The sequence below is a fragment of the Ctenopharyngodon idella genome, chromosome 14 (genome assembly GCF_019924925.1).
Source record: "Ctenopharyngodon idella isolate HZGC_01 chromosome 14, HZGC01, whole genome shotgun sequence".
NCBI lineage: Eukaryota > Metazoa > Chordata > Actinopteri > Cypriniformes > Xenocyprididae > Ctenopharyngodon > Ctenopharyngodon idella.
In genome coordinates this window covers 9,346,945-9,370,746 of record NC_067233.1, presented here as the reverse complement: position 1 = coordinate 9,370,746, position 23,802 = coordinate 9,346,945, and the positions used below count along the sequence as shown (strand labels likewise).

The 23,802-nt window shown below is 36.8% G+C and overlaps 2 protein-coding genes across 5 annotated transcripts in view; one reads left to right on the top strand and one right to left on the bottom strand.

Moving 5' to 3' along the window:
• The first annotated feature begins 1,668 nt into the window (after window positions 1–1,668).
• Window positions 1,669–6,859, top strand: f9a (coagulation factor IXa). The gene is made up of 8 exons (XM_051860277.1): window positions 1,669–1,815; window positions 1,990–2,165; window positions 2,233–2,257; window positions 3,526–3,639; window positions 3,726–3,860; window positions 4,251–4,555; window positions 4,703–4,829; window positions 6,035–6,859. Exons 1-8 carry the CDS (start codon window positions 1,761–1,763, stop codon window positions 6,613–6,615), a joined length of 1,518 nt encoding a protein of 505 aa, XP_051716237.1. The 5' UTR covers window positions 1,669–1,760; the 3' UTR covers window positions 6,616–6,859.
• A 1,777-nt stretch (window positions 6,860–8,636) lies between these two features.
• The window catches only part of mcf2a (MCF.2 cell line derived transforming sequence a), a 31,972-nt gene continuing 16,806 nt past the window's right edge, over window positions 8,637–23,802 (bottom strand). For 2 of the 4 annotated variants that reach the window (XM_051860272.1, XM_051860276.1), the window contains 18 exons: window positions 23,404–23,575; window positions 22,128–22,210; window positions 21,279–21,361; window positions 21,133–21,199; window positions 20,914–21,029; window positions 17,899–17,968; window positions 17,696–17,788; window positions 17,514–17,606; window positions 15,731–15,856; window positions 15,422–15,643; window positions 15,131–15,223; window positions 14,827–14,905; window positions 14,676–14,739; window positions 12,946–13,046; window positions 12,412–12,524; window positions 12,201–12,313; window positions 10,477–10,580; window positions 8,637–10,373 (listed from right to left, as the gene is read on the bottom strand). In XM_051860272.1, coding sequence (XP_051716232.1) covers window positions 10,333–10,373; window positions 10,477–10,580; window positions 12,201–12,313; window positions 12,412–12,524; window positions 12,946–13,046; window positions 14,676–14,739; window positions 14,827–14,905; window positions 15,131–15,223; window positions 15,422–15,643; window positions 15,731–15,856; window positions 17,514–17,606; window positions 17,696–17,788; window positions 17,899–17,968; window positions 20,914–21,029; window positions 21,133–21,199; window positions 21,279–21,361; window positions 22,128–22,210; window positions 23,404–23,575 — 1,833 coding nt within the window. In that variant the 3' untranslated portion in view covers window positions 8,637–10,332. Of the gene's footprint in view, window positions 10,374–10,476; window positions 10,597–11,356; window positions 11,975–12,200; window positions 12,314–12,411; window positions 12,525–12,945; window positions 13,047–14,675; window positions 14,740–14,826; window positions 14,906–15,130; window positions 15,224–15,421; window positions 15,644–15,730; window positions 15,857–17,513; window positions 17,607–17,695; window positions 17,789–17,898; window positions 17,969–20,913; window positions 21,030–21,132; window positions 21,200–21,278; window positions 21,362–22,127; window positions 22,211–23,403; window positions 23,576–23,802 lie in introns of those variants that run through there. The other 2 variants (XM_051860274.1, XM_051860275.1) reach the window with 2 other exon arrangements.

The window sequence follows — 23,802 nt, the reverse complement described above, 5'->3', positions numbered from 1 at the left end:
CTATATAGTAGGCGAAAAACAGTATGTGAGCCAAGTAGTAGGCTACTATGCCTGAATTCATAGTGTTCATAAAACAGCAGGCAAAAAGGACCTACAACTTTCAAAAAATAGTCCACTACAACGTCCAAAACAACCTAGCAACAAAACGAACAGTTCAACAATATTACAGTTATACAATCATCTGAGGTAACTTTCACTATAATCGATAATTGACGCAAGATGGCGGCAGCTGCGTTGTATGAAATGGAACGAGCGAGTTCCATGAGCGTGGCGCACCTGGATGGACATCAGGGATGACGCGATTGTCCATCCATTTTCCATACCGCATGTCCTCTCTAGAGTCGAAGGAGGCTGGAATCTATCCCAGCATCTCGGGCCGCAGGCGGGAAAACACCTTGGACAGGGGGCCAGTCCGCGATGGACCAATCACAATCAAGTATTCCAGAACGCCATGGTAGCCTTATTGTCTGAATGTATCTATATATTTCTGCGTTTAGAGACTTCAGCTTCACTGACTGGTGGTGTTGTTGGTTTTTAAAAATGGCTGTGAATTCAAGGCTAACTTGGGGTAAAGCTTTCCCAAGTAATGAAAAAGTTTTGAGTGATGTAGTCATTTTTTTTTTACTCATGTTCTTTCTTATAGCTGCAATAACAGTCTGTTGATTGCTTCTTGAGAGGCTGTGAGCCAAAGCCCATTTCAGCAATGAAAAATCTCAGTTACAGATTGATTGGCACTCATACAGTGGGATTGATGACCAGTGTTAATTACTTAGAAATGAATAATTCAGCCTCGTAATGGATGGATGAAGACGAAAAGCCCACAGTCAATAAAAAAGCTCCATCTGAGAAGATAACCGATTCCCATGGGGAGAGAAGACATCAGGAGCACTTACAGTGAACTGAAGCGAACTGGGCTGATCTCCAACATGCCGATTGAGCCCCTCCCACAGTCCCCAATACAGAGCCCATCTGTGGAGAAAATATGTACAAGGTATCGCATACAATAATGCATTATAGTGTCATCTCTTTTCTCTATTAGTGAAAAAGGAAACCAGTGAATGCTAAACTGTGTCAAGAAGAGGTAAAAACTATCTATCAGTTTCATTATTGATCTAGTCATTGGAGCAGCAGCACCATCTAGTGGAGATTTGATTTTGAAACTTTTTCATGCCAAGGACTCCCGAACATGACGATCTGTTTGCGATGGACACTCTTCCTAAAATATAGAAGCAATGTACAAAAATCTATCTATATTGTGTGGGAAAATATTAAATGTAGCCTAATATTATAAATACTACAAAGTAAATACATGTTATTAAATTTAAATATTCGCATTGCCATTACTAAAATACATTTTTTTAAAAATTGATTTTAAGTCAACAGCATATCTGAGATTTACATATTACACCAGTCTTGATAAAGCAAAGTAAAAAAAGTATGTGAATGTAAAAAAAAACAAACAAACAAATAATAATTATTTACAACATTTAAATAACCTAATATCTAACATTAAACTTAACAGGACCACCAGTTTGAAAGTACCCTGAATAAGAAAATATAGTGAAATAGTATTAATTTTAATTAATATTATTCACTTTAATCGTGATTGTGGAATGTTTAGTAAAATCAATTTTATTTTGTTGTACTTTTATTTCTGTCTCTCGACAATGTCCTGTGCCAGTCAGTGTGTACTTTGGAGCGTAGGATCAAGTTATCTGTCAGCTCACTGTGGAATAATAAGGGACTGAATTTGGTTTGACATGGCTTCATTTATTCTTGTTCTTTTCCCATATATTTGGCTGCAGGCCTTCGCAGGTAAGACCTACAAAACCATTTACCTCATAAATCACACTTCTGAAAGCTGACGGAAAACATAACAGACAGACCTGGCATTTGCCTTATGACATTCTGAGGGTTAATCAAATTCAAAAGGAAGCTTTCAGTAGTTCCTCTCTAGTAAAGATTAGAAACTCTCAAACTCTGTAACAGCCCCAGGTTCAGTGTTCCTAGATGGGGAGAAAGCTGATGAAATTTTAAGGAGACACAGACGAGCAAACACAGGACTATTCGAGGAGTTTCAGAAGGGGAATGTGGAAAGGGAGTGTATGGAGGAGAAGTGTGTCCTGGAGGAGGCCCGAGAAGCCTTTGAAAATGATGAAAAGACAGTGAGTAGAAAAGTTGTGGTTCGTCATTTGTCATTGTATTGTGTAACAGCAAATGTGTGTTTTTCAGATGGAGTTTTGGGCGAGATATATTGGTAAGTCTGTTAGATCATTAACTTTTATATTTACCTACACTAAACAGGGAGGCAGTGGAAATGTGTGTTGGTTTCTGTTCCACCTAAAGACAAATAAATTATAGGATAATATTTGAAATGGATATTAATACCGTACTTTCTTTAACTCAGAAATTAAGGAAACAATTTATACAAAGTTTTAGGCCTAATTATTGGACAATAGGGCTGGGTAAAATATATCGATTTCCCGATTCTCATTTTTACGAACCGATATCGATTCTTAAATTTCAAGAATCGATTGGTCTTTACTGTTTGCAGTTGATGAATGAACAGAACATTAGTGCGCCTCCCATTCAATAAATCGCAGTAATCTTTGTGCATTGTTAATTATGATATGAAACAAAGTCTCAGCTTTCAAATTCTGTCCATTTTATTACGAAATTCAAAAAATAAATACCGTTTTGGCGCTGTTTAATGTGACGTGACAGGTTCAAGCTAAGCGGTAACGCGAAGAGCACGTGAAGTCATCATCTACTCCACTTTAATAGCCTACCGTTTACAGCGCAAAATAAATATGAATGAACATCTGAAGGTATTTTAAAAGATACAGTAGGCCTACGACTTACCGAAATCTGTATCATGTCTCATGTAATCGCTCAGTGTTTTAACTGCTGAAAGACGTCAATAAAACAGCTTATGTCACTTAACGTCAAATTTACCTCAGAAAAACCATATTCAGTGACCATTAACTCTAGTCAGCTAGAAAATGAACTCTAGAGAGGATATATATGCACCATATTACATTTTCATTAATTCTTAATGTTCTTCCATATTTAGCTAATGCATGTTTGAATAAATCCGTCAAGTTTTTATAACATCCACCATTTAAATGTTTATATTTCAAAAAACTGCAGTAGTAATATAATTATGTGATTGTAAAGTTAGCATTATAACTTTTTTATAAAAACTTCCTTGAGTATAATGTAAACAAATCAGTTAATTTTAACCTTCAATATTATAATAAAGTAGCTACCAACTGACTCTCATATATAGTTTACAGCATTAGTTGAGACATTTTTTTTTCCTTGACAAAATCTGCCATGTACCTGATATATCCAAAATAATCGATGTTGAATCAAATCAAATTGCAAGCTTGTGAATCGAAATCGAATTGAATCGTGAAATTTGTGTCAGTACCCAGCCCTATTAGACAAATAAAGTAGATTTAAGTGCAAATTCGATAAATATCAACTTGCAATTTTTTTTAAAAAAAAGATCCTGTTTGTTAGATGGGGACCAGTGTAAATCATCACCCTGTCAGAACCGAGGCACATGTGAGGACCAGATGGGCACATACACCTGTAACTGTCTGCCAGGCTTTGTTGGAAAAAACTGCGAAATAGGTGAGACAGGATCTCTCTTTCCTCAAACGCACAGTTTGAGCGCACTGTGTTTACAATGTTAAAAGATGTTCTGTGCTGTTTCTCAGTGACTGCCAAAAAGTGTGATGTTGATAATGGTGGCTGTGAGCATTTCTGTGTTCTGCTGGAGTCTCGTGGGACAGAGTGTCAGTGTGCATCCGGATACAAGCTCAAAGACGACGGATTCACGTGTGAGCCTATAGGTGATTTATTTACTTCTTAAATTCCTGTCCTGATTTCTCCAAAAACATCTCAAAGAGCTACTTTCATTCTTAAAGCTTCTCATATACAGTATTATATGACAAAATATCAGAAATGTCATTTAGAAAGACACTGCAAGCACAATTTAATGCAAAACATTTTAGAAAAAAATGGGTAACACTTTATTTTAAGGTGTATTTACTATAGTAATAACAGTAAATTATGCATAATTACAAGTAACTAACCCTAAACCAAACCCTAACCATAACTCTATAGTAAGTACATGAAGTTAATCAAATAAGTACTGAGTAATATTAATTAAGTACAATGTAACTACGTCACCTTAAAATAAAGTGTAACCAAAATGTGTTTTTTTTTTTATGTATTATCAGTGAAGTTCCCATGTGGCAGAACTATTAAAACAGCTGTGAGAATAATTGCCAGTGGCCCCACCTCTGTAACAAACACATCTACACAGTCTTCCAATAGTACAATCAAATCAACATCCAACATACTCAAAACGGACAATCGGACAATCCCTACAGATTCTAAACAGAAAGAAGCGAAAATCTCATCACCTCGTGTTAAACTGCCTGAATGGACATTTGCTGAGTATTTGACGTTGCCTACAGCAAGTGCTATAAAAAGCCGTATTGTTGGTGGCAATTCAGCCTTACCTGGAGAAATCCCTTGGCAGGTAAACACTGTAAATTTTAAGTGTTTTAACAGTCAAAAAATGTCTTTGATCAAATCATCTAGGAGTAAATTATGAGTTACTTGTATATATAAACTGTTTATGCACCCAAAATCATGTCATTTATCCCACTTGACTGCTGATCCCTAGGTGGCGCTGGTGACTCGCTCAACACAGCAGGTGTTCTGTGGAGGCTCCATTCTGAGCCCTTTATGGGTCATTACTGCAGCGCACTGTCTGGTAGGGAGCCAGAATGGATCCTTCTTCATCAGAGTTGGTAAGACCATACAACAGAACAACAGCAGAATTTTTACAGCCAATGAAACAGATTCAAATAAACTGATATATGGCGCCAAGTACATTTAATATATATATTAATTATAAAAAATGTAAAAATTTAACAACAAAAAAAAGGTAACACTTTATTTTAAGGTGACATAGTTACACGTTACTACATGTACTTACTATAGTAATAACTATAATAATAAATTAACTAACCCTAAACCAAACTCTAACCCTAACCACAACTCTCTAGTAAGTCCTATACATTTCAAAATTACTTATTTTTGTATTCCAGTAAAAGTATCTAAATCCTTACAACAAGATAAAATTACATAAGAACAAAATCAAGATAAAGATTTTGTTTAGAAAATACATACATACATACATACATGCATTATATATATATATATATATATATATATATATATGGCTAGATAGGGCAATAAAAACAGAATAATAAGATATTATATATTAAAATAGTTAAATATATAAAAATATTTTAAAATATATACACTACCATTTAAAAAAAGTCATTAAGATTATATATATAAAAATAAATTACTACTTAAGACAGGCAAAAAATGACAGTAAAGTCATTTATAATGTTACAGAAGATTTCTATTCCAAATAAATGCTGTTCATTTGAACTTTCTATTCATCAAAGAATCGTGAAAAAAAAATTATCAGCATATTAAAATGATTTCTGAAGAATCATGAGACACTAAAAATGACAGGAAATTCCATCACAGGAATAATATACATTTTAAAATACATTAAAATAGAAAAATTAGGTAACACTTTATTTTACATGGTCCTTGTTACACGTTACATGTAGTTACTATAGTAATAACTATAAATTATCCATAATTACATGCAACTGACCCTAAACCAAAGCCTAACCCTATAATAAGTACATGTAGATAATCAGTACTTAGTATAATTACATTGTAATAGGGACACCTTAAAATAAAGTGAAACCAAAAATTATTTAAACTTATTTTAAATTTCCACAATATTACTGTTTTTACTGTATTTTTGATCAAATAAATATAACCTTGGAGACCATAAGAGATTCATTCCAAAAACATTATCTTATGCAGCTTTGCTTATCAAGTAAATTGAATGTTTTACGAATCTTTAGATATTTTTACCGATCAAAGACCAGTTATTAATAATATTATTAACAACCATGTTTCACAGGGGAGCATGACATCTCAAAGACTGAAGACACAGAACAGAATCTGGATGTCACCCGTTTCATCTCTCATCCTCGTTATGACTCCAAATCAAGCCTCTACAATCATGACATTGCTTTGTTGCGACTGCGCACCCCCATCCGGTTCACTCCAACAATACGTCCCATCTGTCTGGGACCCATGCTCTTCTCCAACTCACTGCTGCAGTCTGGATCTCTGGCCACTGTCAGCGGCTGGGGCCGTCTGCGCTTCCAAGGACGAAGTGCAGTGACTTTACAGAAGGTCGAATTGCCTTATGTGGACAGAACAGTGTGTAAGGAAAGCAGCGGTGACCAAATCACATACTTCATGTTCTGTGCGGGCTACTCGGATTCTGCTAAAGACGCCTGTCAGGGGGACAGCGGAGGACCTCATGCCATGCGCTACCACAACACCTGGTTCCTCACAGGCATTGTCAGTTGGGGAGAAGAATGTGCCAAGAAAGGGAAGTATGGTGTGTACACACAGGTTGGCAACTATTATCGTTGGATACAGCATGTGGTGGGCGTTACTAAAGGAGTACTGCTTACAAATGTGGACCAATAATCTTGAGTCTCATTTAAAAATGTCATCTCAGACATGGTAAAAGCAGTGCTCAAACCTTGAGAGAAGGTTTTGATTGATATTTAAGTTGATGTTTGCCTAATCAAGTCAAATAAAAAAAAAAAAAAATACATTGTTCCTAATCCATTGATCCCATTGTAATAGATTGTAATCATGCTCCACCCCTCAAGAGCTGGCTGGCTAATGAGATTTCATCATTAAAGCCTGTGCAGCAATTATGCATCAATTATGCATTACTTAGTATCTTCACTTTCCCATAAGGACATTTAATAATCGATAATTATACTCAGTAGACACATGCCCAGTAGCACTGTTTTCTCCTGTGGTCTAATGAAAGGAAGTATGTTATTAAGCAGTGTACTGTCTTGCTACATGGTTAGAACCTCTCATTCAGACAGCAAAGGAAACAAAATGTAGCCTCTCAAGCTTTGAACTGCCACTGCATTAAGAGAGAAAACTAGAGGAACATGAGGGAGGGATAACTGAAAATATCTGACACTAGAAACCTACTTAAGATTTCAACAGCGTTCTTGAAAAGATTTGTGCCCTAGTTCTGAAAATCACTGGATATTTCCCATAAACACCGGAGGCATCGGATCACTCACTTCTCACCTGTGAAAGATCCTTTCATCATTTCAGGCCAATCTCTGGGAGATAAAGTTAATGTTTATGATGTATATGTGCCTTTGACTTTACATCTTGTTGTTGTAAATCAAACTATTATTATTATTATTATATACACTACCATTCAAAAGTTTGGGGTTAGTATGATTTTTTTTTTTTTTTTTTAAGAAATTATTTTATTCAGCAAGGACACAATAAATTGATCAAAAGTGACAGTAAAGGCATTTATAATGTTACAAAAGATTTCTATTTTAAATTAATGCTTTTTAAACTTCCTATTCATCAAATAATCCTGAAAAAAAAGTGTATCATGATGTGCACAAAAAAAAAACAACTGTTTTCAACACTGATCATAAGAAATGTTTCTTCAGCAGCAAATCAGCATATTAAAATGATTTCTGAAGGATCATGTGACACTGAAGACTGGAGTGTGTAATATTGAATATTGTAATATTTCACATTACTAGATTTATATTTTACTTTAGTTTTGATCAAAAATGTTGCCTTGGTGAGCATGAGAGACCTCTTTCAAAAATGTTAAAGTCCCCCTGTGGTGAAAATCGAGTTTTTAATGTTGTTCATATGTCTGTGTGGTGTTTTTAACGTTCTTTAAGACAAACCATGTGCAAATTCATATGTCAACACCATTGCTGAGTATTTTTGGTAACTGCAGTGAACCAAAGACAGTCTCAAACCCGCCGTTTGAAATCGCTGGTGTTTCTGACGTCACAAACTACCTTGTAACCAATCACGTCAATGTGCCGGTGGGCTTTAGCATTTCATTAACTGACCGCGCAAGGGAGTCTCAAACGAAGGTTATCCCGCTATATTTTTCTGTTGATATGAAAAATTGGGTAGATTTAGCAATATGGCGGGTGTATGATGCATAATACGATGTTATGATGAACTATATGCCTTTCTCCACTTATGTTTTGAGTTGTTGTTCAAAGCGTTTGTAAGGATGCTGATTGTTAGAAGGCAGCTGTCTGACTCGTGAATGTGAACATGGTTTGTGTAACATTTGCAACACATTATTAGCTGTTTGATAACGTAGTCAAGCAAAACGCTAATTATATTAATTACCGTTACGTGTTTGACGTTGTAGAAAGCGATACCATTGTACAGCGTTTACCTCAGTAAGCTGACCGAGTGGATCTCGTCTGAGCTCATGCGAGTGAATGGGGGCGGGGCTAATTATCTTATTCATAGATCAGTGTATATTGAATGAGGCAAGGGTGTAGAGTTACATTCAGAATATTTTAAGGCATTAAGAATGTTTTTTTTTTTTTCACAGGAAAAAAACGTTTAAATATGTAATTTTGGTGATCAAAGATAAAATTATTGACAGGGGGACTTCAAAAAATCTTACCTAACCCAAGTTGATTAAAAAAAAAAATGTATTTCTTAATTTTCAATAGGCTGTACAAATTTAAATAGAACATAGAAATAGAGTCAATACAGGTACATTCCCTCAAAAAGAATAATTTAGAAGCCTCAGACATTAGGACATGAATAAGCATGTAAATACGAAAAACTTACAGTACATATGGCTAAAGGCCCGTTCACACCAAGGACGAAAGCTATAGTATACTTCTAAAATCCGTTCTGAAGATAAGAATAGCAGTCCACACCACAACTATAAAGATAACAACACAGAGAAACGATATCGTTGGAATTACTTTCAGAATGATTTTTTTTTCCAGCTGATGAACGATTAAAAACAATGACAGCCAATCAGAATCCATCCTGCTTTAAAGAGCTCGAGCATTTAAAGCGGCAGACGAAAAAACTGCAACGCACGCTAAAATAAACAGAACGACATCATCCGCTGGTGTGGACACTGATATAATTATTGTTATAGTTATCATTCTTGGTGTGAAAGGGCCTTAATACAACACATATATATTCTTTACGTGGCTTGATTTTTGATGTGTGGCTGAAGCTCCACGCTGGAAGGGAACAACTTGATAGCAAAATTAATAACATAAGAGATATGTACTCCACAGCGTCTCCTGCTGCTACACACAGCTCATTTGCACTTCAAACGCTGGTATATCAAAGTCAGCCCTCCAACTGTTGGCCTGATTTTGTGTAGTAAATTCATATAAGGCTGCAATTAATATTTAATTAATTATTCAAAACAGTGGGTATATTTAATGTTTGCTGTATGATCTCACTTAATGAAGAACCACCATTAACATGGCTCTGATTTTGCAGCCGCACATGGCGCCACGATTGTGACAAGAAACACACATGAGCTCTGCTCGCCCCCTTATGACTCATATTTGTGGCTATAAAGTCAACATTTACATGACAGCCCCCAGGTCTTCAAGCTGGTGGAATAGATTCTGCATGTAAAGTGCCTGACAAGAGAATTTTACTAAATAAGAGGGGTAAGAATTGACGGCATGCAAAATTCAACTGGTTTAAAGCTGTAGAGAGACACAAAAGACCACAAATTTGTGTGACCTGAATAAAGTGCTTTGAAATATTTTTTGAGGTAACTACATTAAATAAAGAGGGGAAACAGGCATTATGGCACTACATGATTTGGCATTGAAGCTCTCAGGTAGAGAGCTCTGTTTGTTCAAAGAGGATAAATACAACAATAGTAACAGTACACAATAAATAACAGCACAAACGCACACAGTTTAAAAATCCAGGTCCAGTATGAACAGGATGTTTTCAGTGGTCTTTTTCAGGAGGGGTAATCATGAAGACAGCGACAAAGCCAGATCAGAAGTGTTTTTCATGGGCCTTGATTCATTAAAAAAAACTGTCAAGTCTACTGGGACAATCGCAGAGTCAGAATGTTCTATTTATGTAGTCAGGAGGACTGAAGTGTTTCGGCAGAGGACAGATCTTTAAGAGCGCTCTCTGGGTTTTCTGAAATGGTGCAGATCTTTTGCAAGATGTAAAAAAACCGATGTATTTTGCATTTTAGTAGTGTCTGATCGCAATGACGATCAGAACAAGAACGCTGGAATACAATCCTGCTGGTCAAGTCTGAATCCATGTAGTCACATCCAATCAAAGTGTGAATGTGAAGGTCCAATATAGCACTGGATGATTTGTTCACGGCGAGCTGAGCTTCCGCGCTTTACGGTTCCCTGGGTCTGCAGAGAAGATAGGGCAGCATGGGTTATATGCAACAAGGAAGCTTTTGTTTCTTCAGGGAACTACACTAATCAGGCAGCGGATGTCCAAATAGACTCTCACCTCCAAGCCGGTTGGAGTGATTCTTGATGCTGTCTCCCAGAATGCCCTGCAGGTTGGCAGTAGGGATACGGCCTTCTTGTCTGCGACTCAGATTCTTCACCAGCCTGAGACAGTTCACAACTAAACTGATTCACACCAAACTAACATTTTAAGCCACTTTAATGTTGTAAACATTTTTTTATTGAACTACCGTAAGCATTTCAAAGGGATAGTTCACACAAAAATGAAAATTATCCCATGATTTACTTGCCCTCAAGCCATCCTAGGTGTATATGACTATCTTCTTTCAGACGAACACAATCGGAGATATATATAAAAAGATTTTGAAGCCCCAAAAAATTCATCCATGCATTATAAAAAATAATCCATATGGCTCCTTCTGAAGCAATGCACCTCCTGCGGTTTAAACAAATAAGGCTGTACAACATACTCAAGCTCCTCTTCTCTTGTATCAAAATCCTATGACATTTCTCTTTAAAAATTATCATTTTAGACTAATTCGTGACCGGTGTTTTGTTTTGCTCTCTCCTCTGCGCCTCCACGTTCGTCATTATGTCATGCGTTGAGTTAGAGGTTACTCTTTCGTCGAAGTGTACAGTTGTCTGCCGGAAGCCAGTTATTATTCATAATAAAGTTTTAAATATGGATATTTTTCTTACAAAAATGCTTCGCTTCACTTCAGAAAGCCTTTATTAACACCCTGGAGCCGTATGGATTACTTTCATGATGGATGGATGCATTTTTTTTGGTTCAAAATGTGGCCTTCCCTTCACAACCATTATAAACCTTGGAGGAGCAAGGATATTTTTAAATATATCTCTGATTGTGTTTGTCTGAAAGAAGATACATATACACCTAAGATGGCTTGAAGGTGAGTAAATCATGGGATAATTTTCATTTTTGGGTGAACTAACCCTTTAATGAAATAATCTTGTTAGGATCTAGAGTTAATACAGATACTTAATACGAAGCTTATACAGTGTTTAAAAGCAGAAATGTGAATCTCATTTTTTTGTTAAAGCGCTTGCATGAATTATTCAGTAATACATGTGTTATTTGCCCTGTAAAGTTCAGGGTTTTGCATCATTCACAATTGAACTTGCCTTTTGAATTCCAATTCAATTCCTGAATTTAAACTGAGGTAACAAACAGGTTGTAGAATCACATTTTGAATTTGAATGTTAACGAGTAGAATTAAAATAAATTTCATATATAGTAACTGCAATTTTTTTAACTAGTAACACAACTTGTGTCAAATCTAATTCTTTAATTCTGAATTTTGCCACAAACTCTTTGCCCAAACCTTGTTGAAATTGTTCTTTTTGATAATGGGACTACATTTCTCAACACTTCACATCTAAACACTTTTTTTAACACATTGAAAGAATCAAATTCATGATTCTGTTGAGTTTAAAGTGATAGTTCACCCTGAAATGAAAATTCTGTCATCATTTACTCACCCTCATGTTGTTTAAACCTGTATTAAACCATGCTTCTTCTGTGGAGCACAAAAGATGATGTTTTTAATCAGTGTTGGGAACCAAACAGTTTTGGTGACTATTGATTTGGACAAACAAACATTGAGGCATTTCTCAAAGTATCTTCTTTTGTTTTCTGCATAAGAAAGTAAGTTGTACATATTTGGAATAACATGAGGATGACAGAAATTTCAATTTTGGATGAACTATCCCTTTAAGTTGCATTTCACCCCTCACATCACTCACCACTGGCCATCATTTTCCTCATGCTGTAGTTGTATGACATCACCACACTTAATGATCAAGTTATCCAGCCCGGTTTTCCTCCAGTCGACAAAGGCCCTGTATCTGCCTGGAACCTAAAACAAACAGATGAACAAGTTAAGCCTTTAAAAAAAACATGCGTCACCCTACTTGAGTTACCCAATCTGAAATAAGTGAGCGTGGGATGTCTCACCAGATGGGAGGCGTCCTCCTCCTCAGTGTCAGACGGGTTAGAGAGGCTGTTTGCTGCACTCCAGTCCTCCAGACCTTCACAGATATCTACAGAATAAGGTGCACCCGGCCAGCCTACACAAACACACCGCATACATGCTTCAGTGTAAACCCTTGCATTCTGATTCATGAAATACTCAGAATTCAATATATAGTGTCTGATTAACCCAACTGATGGCGACACCCTGTGCCAGCTTAGAGAGAATGTATGTGGGTGAAGAAATCACATGCTCGTTCATGTTTAGTGTTTGTGTGTGAAGTTTGTGGTGATGGGGATTTACATTGAGAGTGATGTCTAGGATCAAGTAAAACAGTAAGAATTACACTTTATGCTGATTTTTAAGTGTTTATAAGTATATGTTGGTAAGTGCTTAAAATTAAGTTTGTACAATGAGACTACACATGCATTGTGTTGGCCTAACACATTCACATCTGCATTTGTATACTTAAACGGCATACTTAAGTGTGTATGTGAAGATGTTTAAGTAATACTCACTGCGTCTGTTGCGCTGGTGCTGGCTAGAGCTACTGAACGGATCTGGACTGCTGTGGCCTGACTCAGTCCCCTCTGAGCTGACTGACGCTCTTTGCTGTTTGCTGTGGGACAAGAGCAGAGCATGAAGTAAATAAACAATCATTCACACATACACCATCTCTTATACATGAAACAGGAGCCAAACCAGCCATCAGCTCAGCACAAACCATAAAAGAAGCTGGCAGATATGGACAGATGGCAGTAATTTCGTGATTCTTTCAGAACAGACATGCTGACAAGAAAATGGAGCGAAAATAAAGAGATACGGTCTTGATTTGTCGAGATACGACTCAACAGGCTGAGTTTGTTAGCATATCTGTCTTGATCTCAAAAAAAGGCCTGTCTTCAAAGCGTTGTTCAACAGCCAAAACGATAGAGTCAAACCAAGCTCTTCTGGTGTTCTCCTTTGTTTGCATGTCATGCAAAACAGATGCAGAGATGAGCTGGCAAAGCATCTGCCTGTTATATTGATGAGCAGGGTACTGCTGGTGAGGTATGTATGGAAGGGACGGCGATGGTGGTTAAAATGTGGCCGTAGCAGCCCTGTAAGTGACGGAGCACAGATCGGATCAGCCCCCCCTCCCGCCTGCTTTACCACTGAGCGTCACTGTCGCTGGGAGGGGCGAGTGAGGCGTGGGCTCCGAGCGCGAAGGCACACACACACACCCCCCGACAGGGACACAAGGTCCAGGCGGGGCAGACAGCCCTTAAGAACGCCACGGGAAGGCCGCACGGCCCTGTGGGAGGACAGGCAACCACACACAGCGGCTTCATCCCATCATCATCATCAGAAATTTTTTCAAACACTTTTACTTAGGATTTGTTCAAATGAAACAATCTGAATGTGTATGGGTTTCGTATATACAAATACAAGAAATATGTCAGGCTTACACACAAGGTCCAAAATTAACACTGGCCAAACACCAAATTAGAGTAAAAATGGCATTGGTGAGTAAATAGTTGGCCAGTAACTTTTTTAGAAACTGCAACATTTTATGATTTAAGTCAAATTTTAATTATGATAATCTGACCTTCACTGATGTTAGTGACGACGAGCGATTCAAAACTACTAAAAAAACATCCGTAGATATATATACACAATTTAAAATAACGGTTTTCTAAATATGCAATTTATTCCTGTGATGGCAATTACTCCATTACAGTCACTTATGTAACATTATAAATGTTTTTACTGTCACGTTTGTTCATACTGTGTCCTTGCTGAATTAAAGTATTAATTTCTTTCAAAATAATAATATTAAAAAAACTTAATGACCTCAAACTTTTGAATAGTAGTGTATATACAAACATATATATAATAAATATGAAATTTAATATAATTTAAGTAATATAACAATGTAATATGAATATGATATATACAAACAATACAATTCCATGGCCCTGTATATTTATGGCAGGCAAACTTTCTCAATTCACAAAAGCTACATATAATTAAAAAGAAGTAGTAGTTAATTTTGGACCCTGCTTACACATCATTTGAATTGCTAAAGCGGGGAGGATACTGTAAAAGCTATTGGCGGGATTCTGGGAAGGAAGTGTCATGTGAGAGATCTAACAGCTAAAAGCAGCAAAAAAGCTGGTCTAAGCCAAAGGATCAAGGAGAGAGAGTGATTGGTGAGTGTTGAATATGAGGGTTCAATCTACTGTTTTGCACACTAGTGGATTCTTACCTCACTGAGAGGGGCGGAGACATCTGCATCTGCTCCGAGACTGCAGCGGAGTGACACAACTCCTCTGGACCAATGAGAGAAGATGACAGATTACTCAGAGTACTTGTGGAGGAATAGTAGTGGCATTTTATCATGGGAAATGTGTTGAAACCTTTGAGTTGTTTCTGCTGGTTGGTCAGGATCTTTCTGATCTCGTTCAGCCAGGTGATCTTCACCTCCACTGTGGGTGCCTATGAGAAGTTTTTGCATATCAATGGTACATGTATATAATAGTAATCATGGTTACTGTCCATTAAATAATACATTTTAATGTTTTTGGAGCCATCTCATTCACTTTAATTGTACAGAAAAGAGCAGCTGGGATAATACTTCACATTTACAAATTGATTAATTTAATATGATCAGACTGAAATTCCATTCATTTTTGGATTAACTGTCACTTTAAACATTCTTACCTGTATCACATAGACTTCCTCTCTGCCACTGTACCAGATCTCAAACTTTTTCACATCTCCTTTGACGTTCTCCGTAATTCCTACTGCACTCATCTGCATCATAAACACGCCATTTTATATTCACAGATACAGTTCATATCCTATAACATCCTGTGATATACAGTAGAATAACATTTTAAAAACATGGAAAGGATAAGCAAACAGGCTGACAGACAGCGATGCATGCACATGTGATGCTAACCAGGGATTTCTGGGATTGTATATGTGCTCACAGCAGGAAGTGCGCCGTACCTTAAGACAGTGCTTGAAGCTGTAGGAGGGCGTTTTGTCAGCGTTCTCTCCGTGTTCCTCCCGCCGCTTGCAGAAGAGAAGCGCGTGCTCATGCAGGAACAGGTGTCGCTGCATGGGCTTAAAGCGGGCCAGTTCCTTCACACGGGTCGGACCCTTCTTATGACTAATCCACACACTAAAGGAGCCCTGCATTAGCACACGGCCCAGATCGCTGAGATCACCCTGCAACGAACAACATGTTAACCACGCATTTACACACACAGACACTCATCCTCACACACGCTCACTTTAAGTTGCCAAAAATGTCACCTCATATCCAGTGATTGCAATCTGGTGCATCGAGTCATTGACTGACTTCAACAGGTCCAGCATGGCTGCTAGCGCCCCCTGCAGTTCAGAAACTCTCTTACAGCCTGAGCTGTACTTCAGAAGCTCCTATTATCAGACACACATACAATTCCTGATTTAATGGACAAAAAGATGCTTGCTAGTGTTATTTTAGGCTTTATTTTAGTTTTATTATAGTTTTCTTAAAGGGTTAGTTCACCCAAAAATGAAAATTCTGTCATTAATTACTCACCCTCATGTCGTTCCACAAAATTATGATATTTTTGATGAAATCAGAGAAGTTTTTTTTTATCTAGAAAGCAACGAATTTAAGGTCCAGAAAGGTAGTAAAGACATCGTTAAAATAGTCAACGTGACTGCAGTGATTCAACCTTAATGTTATGAAGCGCCGAGAATACTTTTATGTGCAAAAACAAAACAAAAATAACAACTTTATTCAACAATTTCCTTCTACCATGTCAGTCTCCTACGCAGTGGATACAGTGCAGCGCCTCCTTGTTTACGTCCGAACGCCTTGTTTTCGTCCAAAACTCAGATTTCATCAAAAATATCTTAATTTGTATTCTGAAGATGAACAAAGGTTACGGATGTAGAAAGACGTGTAATTAATGACAGAAATTTTATTTTTAGGTCAACTAACCTTTTAATATTTTGAATGAGCTTTTATTTTTATATTTGTAGTTTTTATTTTAGTTTAATAATTGTCATTTTATTATTATTATTATTATTTTTAAATATTACTATTTAGGTTTCATTTAATTTTAGTTCAGTTTTAATTTGATTTTATTTACGGTTATGATTTTTAAATTTAGTGCTTCAGCTTAAAGTTATTTCAGTTTATTGCCAAGGCAACATTTCTAATTTTTGTTTAGTTTACGTTTTCCAACTAATATTTTGTTTTATTTCAGCTTTATTTCAATTAACAGAAATGTTTTTAATAGTTTTATCTTTGGTTAATGATAATAACCCTTATTCTTACATCATAAAAACTACACTCACTGGCCACTTTATTGGGTACACCTTGCTAGTACCGGTTGGCCCCCTTTTGCCTTATGTCTTTGTGGCATCGATTCAAGGTGCTGGAAACATTTCTCAGATTTTGGTCCATATTGACATGATAGCATCACGCAGTTGCAGATTTGTCAGCTGCTTGTTCATGATGCGAATCTTCCGTTCCATCACATCCCAAAGGTGCTCTACTGGATTGAGATCTAGTGACTGTGGAGGCCAATTTAGTATAGTGAACTCATTGTCATGTTCAAGAAACCAGTTTGAGATGATTTAAACTTTGTGACATGGTGCGTTATCCTGCTGGAAGGAGCCATCAGAAGATGAGTAAACTGTGGTCATAAAGGGACGGATATGGTCAGCAACAATAAAAGATGCTTTTAAAAGATGCTCAATTGGTACTAAGGGGCCTAAAGTGTGCCAAGAAAATATCCCCCACACCATTACACCACCAGCAACAGCCTGAACCGTTGATGCAAGGCAGGATGGATCCATGCTTTCATGTTGTTTATGCTAAACTTAAGCAGTTGAACAGGTGTACCTAATAAAGTGGCTAGTGAGTGTATTTCTTGGTGGACTAAAATGACACAAGATTGCAGGGTGATATGATACCAATTACAGTTCACATGAACCATATCCCAGACCACCTTTTCAAGCATACCGAGGAGCAATTTTCTGTCAAAATATAGTATGAAAACATCCCAAATGCATATTTGTATTTATCTGAAGTTCGCACCTTTAACAGGAGTTGATACTTTGTAAGGCGCTGGACTGGTTTCAGCAGGTACGAGTCAAGAGCAAGTTTGTGTTCCAGCTTCTTTTGGCACTCCTGAAACACAAAGCACAAATCTCAGACTTTTTCTAGATGCATGCCAGTGAGCTGCAAGTGATTTTATAGATGCAGATGGTTTTTAATACCTGGAAGAATGGACAGTCAGAGAACTGCCTCCATAAGGACTCCGATCGAGGCTTGTTCTGACAGTAACATTCATATAAATGGAAATGGTCTTTCTGAAAATAGACAGATATTTTATGTTAGATCTGTTTTGTGAAAACAAAAAAAGAAAGACATTGAAAACTAACCTTAAATTATTCTCATATGGTGTTTTAAACTTCCTCACCCGTTCCAGAAAACATGCCCCTACTGCCTCTGGGCTCTCCAGACAGCTTTCCAAATCCTGTAGGAAGACACTGGAGAACAAAAGACACAAGTCACACACTTTGGCAACAGTGTTGCAGAAGCTCCTTTGAAAATATAGCTTGTCAAACTAAGCTGTTCATTATTTAACGTAATACTAAGCTGTAATAAGTTTTAAGCGGTTTCATAATTTACTGTTGTAACGACTGAGACAAATCAGACACAATTATTTGTTATAGGTAACCAATAATTGTTTAAAGCACTCTGGGGCCTGTCCCCCATCCCCCGAGAAGTTCTCAGTTACAAGTTTTATTGCGCTAAAGAATGTGGTTGCCACATGGAAGAGCAGAGAAGAGACACAGAAACGTGCATCTTTCCTGCATTTTCCCCACAGAACACAGACTTTCCTGCATTAGTTTATAGACAGACCGTTCTATAAATGAACATGCACATCCCTAGGAAATGGTGCAACACATCAGTATTACAAGAATCTTTAATAGTTCTTCTTCAAAACTCAGCCAGTAAATCTTGCTCGATCATAAAAGCCCCGACAGGAGGCGCGTTATCACCCGGAAATACAACATCTTCATTGGTCCGGTCAACAACTAAGAGGTGTGACTTTGACCAGAGGTTAAAAGCCAGTGAACAATGCCACTCCCTCTCTTTCCTTGCTTCTTGGACGACTGAAGAGACCCCCTTCTTGCTGCAGGCCTGTAGGCCTAGGCCTGCAGGCCTCGGCCTACAACCCAGCCATGTGCTCATCTATAAGTTTTCATAGTACTTCATCTAACGCAGAAGATACTGGCAACAACTTCGGACCAAACCATCAAGATTACAACCCAGCCGGCAGATCCGATGCTCCTCAGCCTAAAGGCATCTTGCAAATATCGTACATTTGAACACTAAACAGCGATTTAGTATTGATTTGTAAAACTTACCTTTGTCAGCAAAGGTGTTTTATTACTGAGGAAACTGATGATTCTTTTCCAGATTGTCTATGACTTTTTCCTATAGCTCTATCAACAGTTCCACTTCCGGTTCAACTCTCATTATCATATCATTGCTCATTCTTACCAATGTATGTGTGTGTGACCTTCGTGTATGTTATGTGTCTGTTAGTTTAGTTATGTGTTTGTGAGTTAGTTAATAAAGATTGTGCACAATACATGTTTGGTTCTGACTCCGTCTGCTAATAAATTGCCTCTTAAGTGATTTAGATCCTGACTACATGCTCTGAGTAGTACTGTACAATACGAATGTTGTTTTTCCATAACCTGGAAATGAACATTTCTTAGAATTAATAAACAATCAACACTGAGTGTTCACTGGACGAACAGGTTGATTGATTGTAATATTAATGTAGCTACATCCAGTTAATCTGATTAACTGATTTACATATTCATAATTAATCATAATTAATAATCATAATGAGTTATGAATAATTATTAATATTTCCCCTTTGAGTTAATTCGCTACACTGTAATACCTACCATTCAAAAGTTTGGGGCTGGTTTTTCGTTTTCGAGCTCACCAAGTCTGCATTTATACGATCAAAAGTAATAATATGAATGAATAATTTTTTCCCCAGTGAAGTAGAACCTGGAAGCGCTGCAACGTAAATAGCGTAGGAGAATGACAGGGTAGAGATAAACTTGCTGGATAAAGTCATTATTTCTGTTTTGTTTTTGTGCACAAAAAGTATTCTCGTCGCTTCATAACATTAAGGTTGAACCACTGTAGTCACGTTGATTATCACGTTACGTTAACGTTAACTAATGATGTTTTTACTACTTTTCTGGACTTTGAATGTGGTAATTTCATTGCTTTCTATGGGGGATATAAAAAAAAAATCTCATATTTTATCAAAAATATCTTAATTTGTGTTCCGAAGATGAACAAAAGTTTTAGGGGTGTGGAACGACACGAGGGTGAGTAATTATTGACAGAATTTTTATTTTTGGGTGAACTAACCCTTTAATATCTTATTATTATGTTTTTCTTATCAAAAAATGTTTTCTTGTTTTAAACATAAATCTAACAAAAAAGTAAGAGACACTTAATTCAAAATATATTCACTAAAAGCTCTTTATCTTAAAAAATTTAGCTTCTTAAGTAAATTTATCGTGTTGTAAGGATGTTTAGATTTTTTACTGTAAAAAAAGGAAAAAATATTGACTAAGAAATTAATTTTTGCTACATATACCGACTCCAAACTTTTGAAAGATGCTGATCTGTATGTACAAATCCGATATGTTCTACAACTAGTGCACATTACATTAAGTATGCACAACAATTAGTATGTATTAAATCTAATTTACACCATAAATGTATACATACAGTATAAAATGCGTATATATACACATAGTATGCACTTACAACAATTAGTATGTATTAAATGTAATATGCACTACAAATGTAGTGTGTATTCCACTTAGTATGCACTTCAAATGTAGTATGCACAATATCTAGTATGCATAAATAATTTAACAACTATTTCAGTTCCTTATTTTCCAGTCGCACTATGCCTGGTTCTGTCTCTGTAGTAGATAAGACTGACTGACAGTGAGGGGTCACAGTTGTCTATCAGAGCCCCTGCTCTGCTGATGCACTCCCTTCCAGCTGAGCTCTCATTGGCTTAATCAAATCCTTATTTGACCAACAGCCATTTAGCTGTAATTAAAGTGCTTTAATTGGCGTAACAGCTTCCTGCAGTCAACCAATTTGGCAATTTGCCTCACCCGGAGATGAAGACCCAGCAGGCAAGACAGGTTTCAAAGCCACTGACAAACACAGCTGCATAAACCGATAAGTTTTATTTAAAATAAGATGTTTTATGAAGGTGTCTTGAAGTCAAAACTGTGAGTGTGCAGTTGTGTCTGATTTTCTTTATCTCACAGGAAACAGAATCATATTTTCAGTCTGAAGTAATTGTTTACATTTTGCTCCTGCCGTTAGCAGCGTTATGAAGTTCTCTGTGTGTGACTGTGTGTGGCCTTGCCTGCTATGGAAGTTGTAGATATCAGGCAAGTTTCCAAACAGCACATCTCTCTTGTTGCGAAGACTTGTTGGCAGGAGCGAAGCAAGAGACGGATTGTCCATTTCAGCCCTGTAGCCCTGCAAATCCAGACAAATAAAGTGAGAGAGATCATAAACAAAACCAGAGCAATAACACCTCATATCTTCAGTGCCACATTCAGAAAAATGAAGGTCATCTTACTAGGAGCACCGCCAGCAGCTCCTCCACATAGATCCTCTCGGTCTCTATCAGCTCCTTCATCACATGTCTGGAGTCACACACATTCACAGGGTCATCAGACACGCCACAGTGTCATTTAAACAGACCGTGTCAGACAGCAGACTCACCGTTTGAGCAGGTCAGTGCTGTCTTCTCCATCTATACTGTAGGGGAGAGAGCTGGCCATCTGATAATCATGAATCACCTCAATCTGACCCACACAGAAAACACTAAATGATTTCCTTTAGAGACCAGCACATGATGTTGATTTAATCAAAACACACATACTGCACTTGTCATTTCTATATTTTCCGATCTTTATACATCTTTCTTTGTATATAACAACCAAAATACATAAAACACTAAAACTGGCATATGAAGATCACATTCAAATGGTCTTGGAAACTGATGTGTGAGGAAAAATTAAAATCACTTTTCAGTGAACATTTCACAGTTCACAAATGTGGAAAATATATTTACTTTTTAAGTTTCCTAAACACAAATAAAAATCACAATTAAATCCCATTTTCAGACATATTCACAAATATTTTTTTTTTGATAGTCAATTGTGAAACGTGTGAAAATCTGATTTAAATTTGTTTGTTTTTTTGTTTTTTTATGTAAAATTAATTATCCATAGCAAAGCAAAAGCAAATTTTATTTTAATAATTTTAGCAATTTTATTTCAAAAATGTTTAAAATATTTTTGTTTAAAATGTCACCGTAATTTCCACTATAGAGCCATTACAATAAATCACAATAATTCAAAAAATAATTTGAGATGTGATGGAAATGAGTTTCAGACCAAATTTAAAGAATTCAAAATTAAACTAGTGACAGTTTATTTTCTACAGGTTTTCTACAGTTTAAGAAACATCCATATACTGTATTATAACATGGCAGTAAATTAGGACCATTGGTAGTAAAATAATCTCACAAATGCATTAATAAAGACCAAATAAAATCGTACTGTTTACCTTCCTGGAGTTTGGGCTTTTCCTTGATTGTCTTTTGCCTGGCAGTGGGAGGTCAAAGGTGAACTTTAAACTGGAATTAAAGTCTGTTTTAAACAAGAAGAGCAGGTGGATACAACACAGAATAAACACTAATATGTAGGCTGCATTACTAAAATAGACCAGTGACTGTAGCACAAAACATTAACATCCACAGCACTATGGGCAATCAATTTATATCAAAAAGACATTCAGACAGCACTGGACATAACATAATAAATGCATCCAATATCAGTCTGATCTGACTTTGGAAGTCATCCCAGTTCATGACCTCTGTAAGTGACCAAAATACTCCCTAAAGCACTACAGATCCATCTTTACATTGCGCTCCTATCAGATCACATTTGATGGGCTGTTATCCAGCTGTGCTGAAGATCGCAGTGTGTCAGGTGAGCTCTGCACATCTCTATCGCTTCTTCCCTTGATCTCTCCATCTTAAAGTGCTTCAGCTCTCTCAAGAATACTGAGTGCCAAAAATCTCTCTCCTTTATCATCTCCTTCACAATTAACTCATTCATAATTTTAATCTATATTATTATTCTGCAATCCAACTTACTTTTTCTCTGGACTGGTTAGCTAACATATTTAGCAGAAGCAGTTGCAACGGTCAGTAATAATATAAACAGTTTAATGGTCATTATACATAAAGATCTTAAGAGCTGAGATTTGACCACTATTGACCAATCAGAATTAATAAAATGTAATAAAGGTTTGCATTCTGTGGTAAACAAAAAGTAATGCTTCCTAATTTACATAAAGGCATTCGTTTGACTATAGGTCATAAAAAAGCCTTTGTTGTGAGTCCCTGGAGTTAATAATGATCAAAAGAGCTTTTATGTGAATTGAAGATGCGCCCTATTTCACAGCTCCCCAGGAAGTCTGCATTATCCACAGGGATTTATTAGGAACAGCTGTGCATTTGTAAATGTAGATAGTAGATTGTTTCCATAGATTTATTGCTGTTTCCATGACACAATTCAAGTGAAGCTCTAATCAGGCATCTTGACAGCTTTATTAATGTGTGTGACAGTATACATTTCATACTGTACCAAGTTTTGTACATGATGTCTAGCTTCATCTCTCAGATATGAAACATTTAATACAGAGTCTTGTGAAGAAGAATTAACTATTTATAAGATTGTGAGAACTCATGTCTGAAAACATATTGAGGATAAGTGGACCTAAATTAAAGTATTTATTATAAAAGTAGCATTTTTCAAGGTCTTGTACTGGCACATACCATGTTTGGGGGAGAAAAGGGGGGATTTTGAGCGCGGTGGGTTCTCCGGTCGAGGGGCCACCAGTTGTATTGGCCGGACGTGTTTGTCTGCCAGTTTCCTCAGGCAATTCTGTCTGGACTGAATTAGAGCCTGCACAGAGCTGTGCTTTTGAAATGTCTTCTCTATATGGGCCTGAAACAGCACAGACACACAAAATATATTCAGCCTAAAATGTAGCCAAAAGCTGCTGTTCCACCATCGGGCCAAATAGTTCTTGTTGCTTAACCAATTCAGAATTGGAAAACTATCTGTAACAATGAATATCAGCCAACTCAGTCATAAAAACAAAGCGAATACAGAACAAGCAAAACTTTCACCTTCCATCAAAAGCTAACATTTCTGTAATTACAGTCTAAAAA

Coding starts and splice junctions, on each gene's coding strand:
- f9a (XM_051860277.1), top strand. CDS start 1,761: ATGGCTTCATTTATTCTTGTTCTTTTCCCATATATTTGGCTGCAGGCC. Junction 1,816..1,989: donor TTGGCTGCAGGCCTTCGCAG/GTAAGACCTACA, acceptor ACTCTGTAACAG/CCCCAGGTTCAGTGTTCCTA. Junction 4,830..6,034: donor ATCCTTCTTCATCAGAGTTG/GTAAGACCATAC, acceptor CATGTTTCACAG/GGGAGCATGACATCTCAAAG.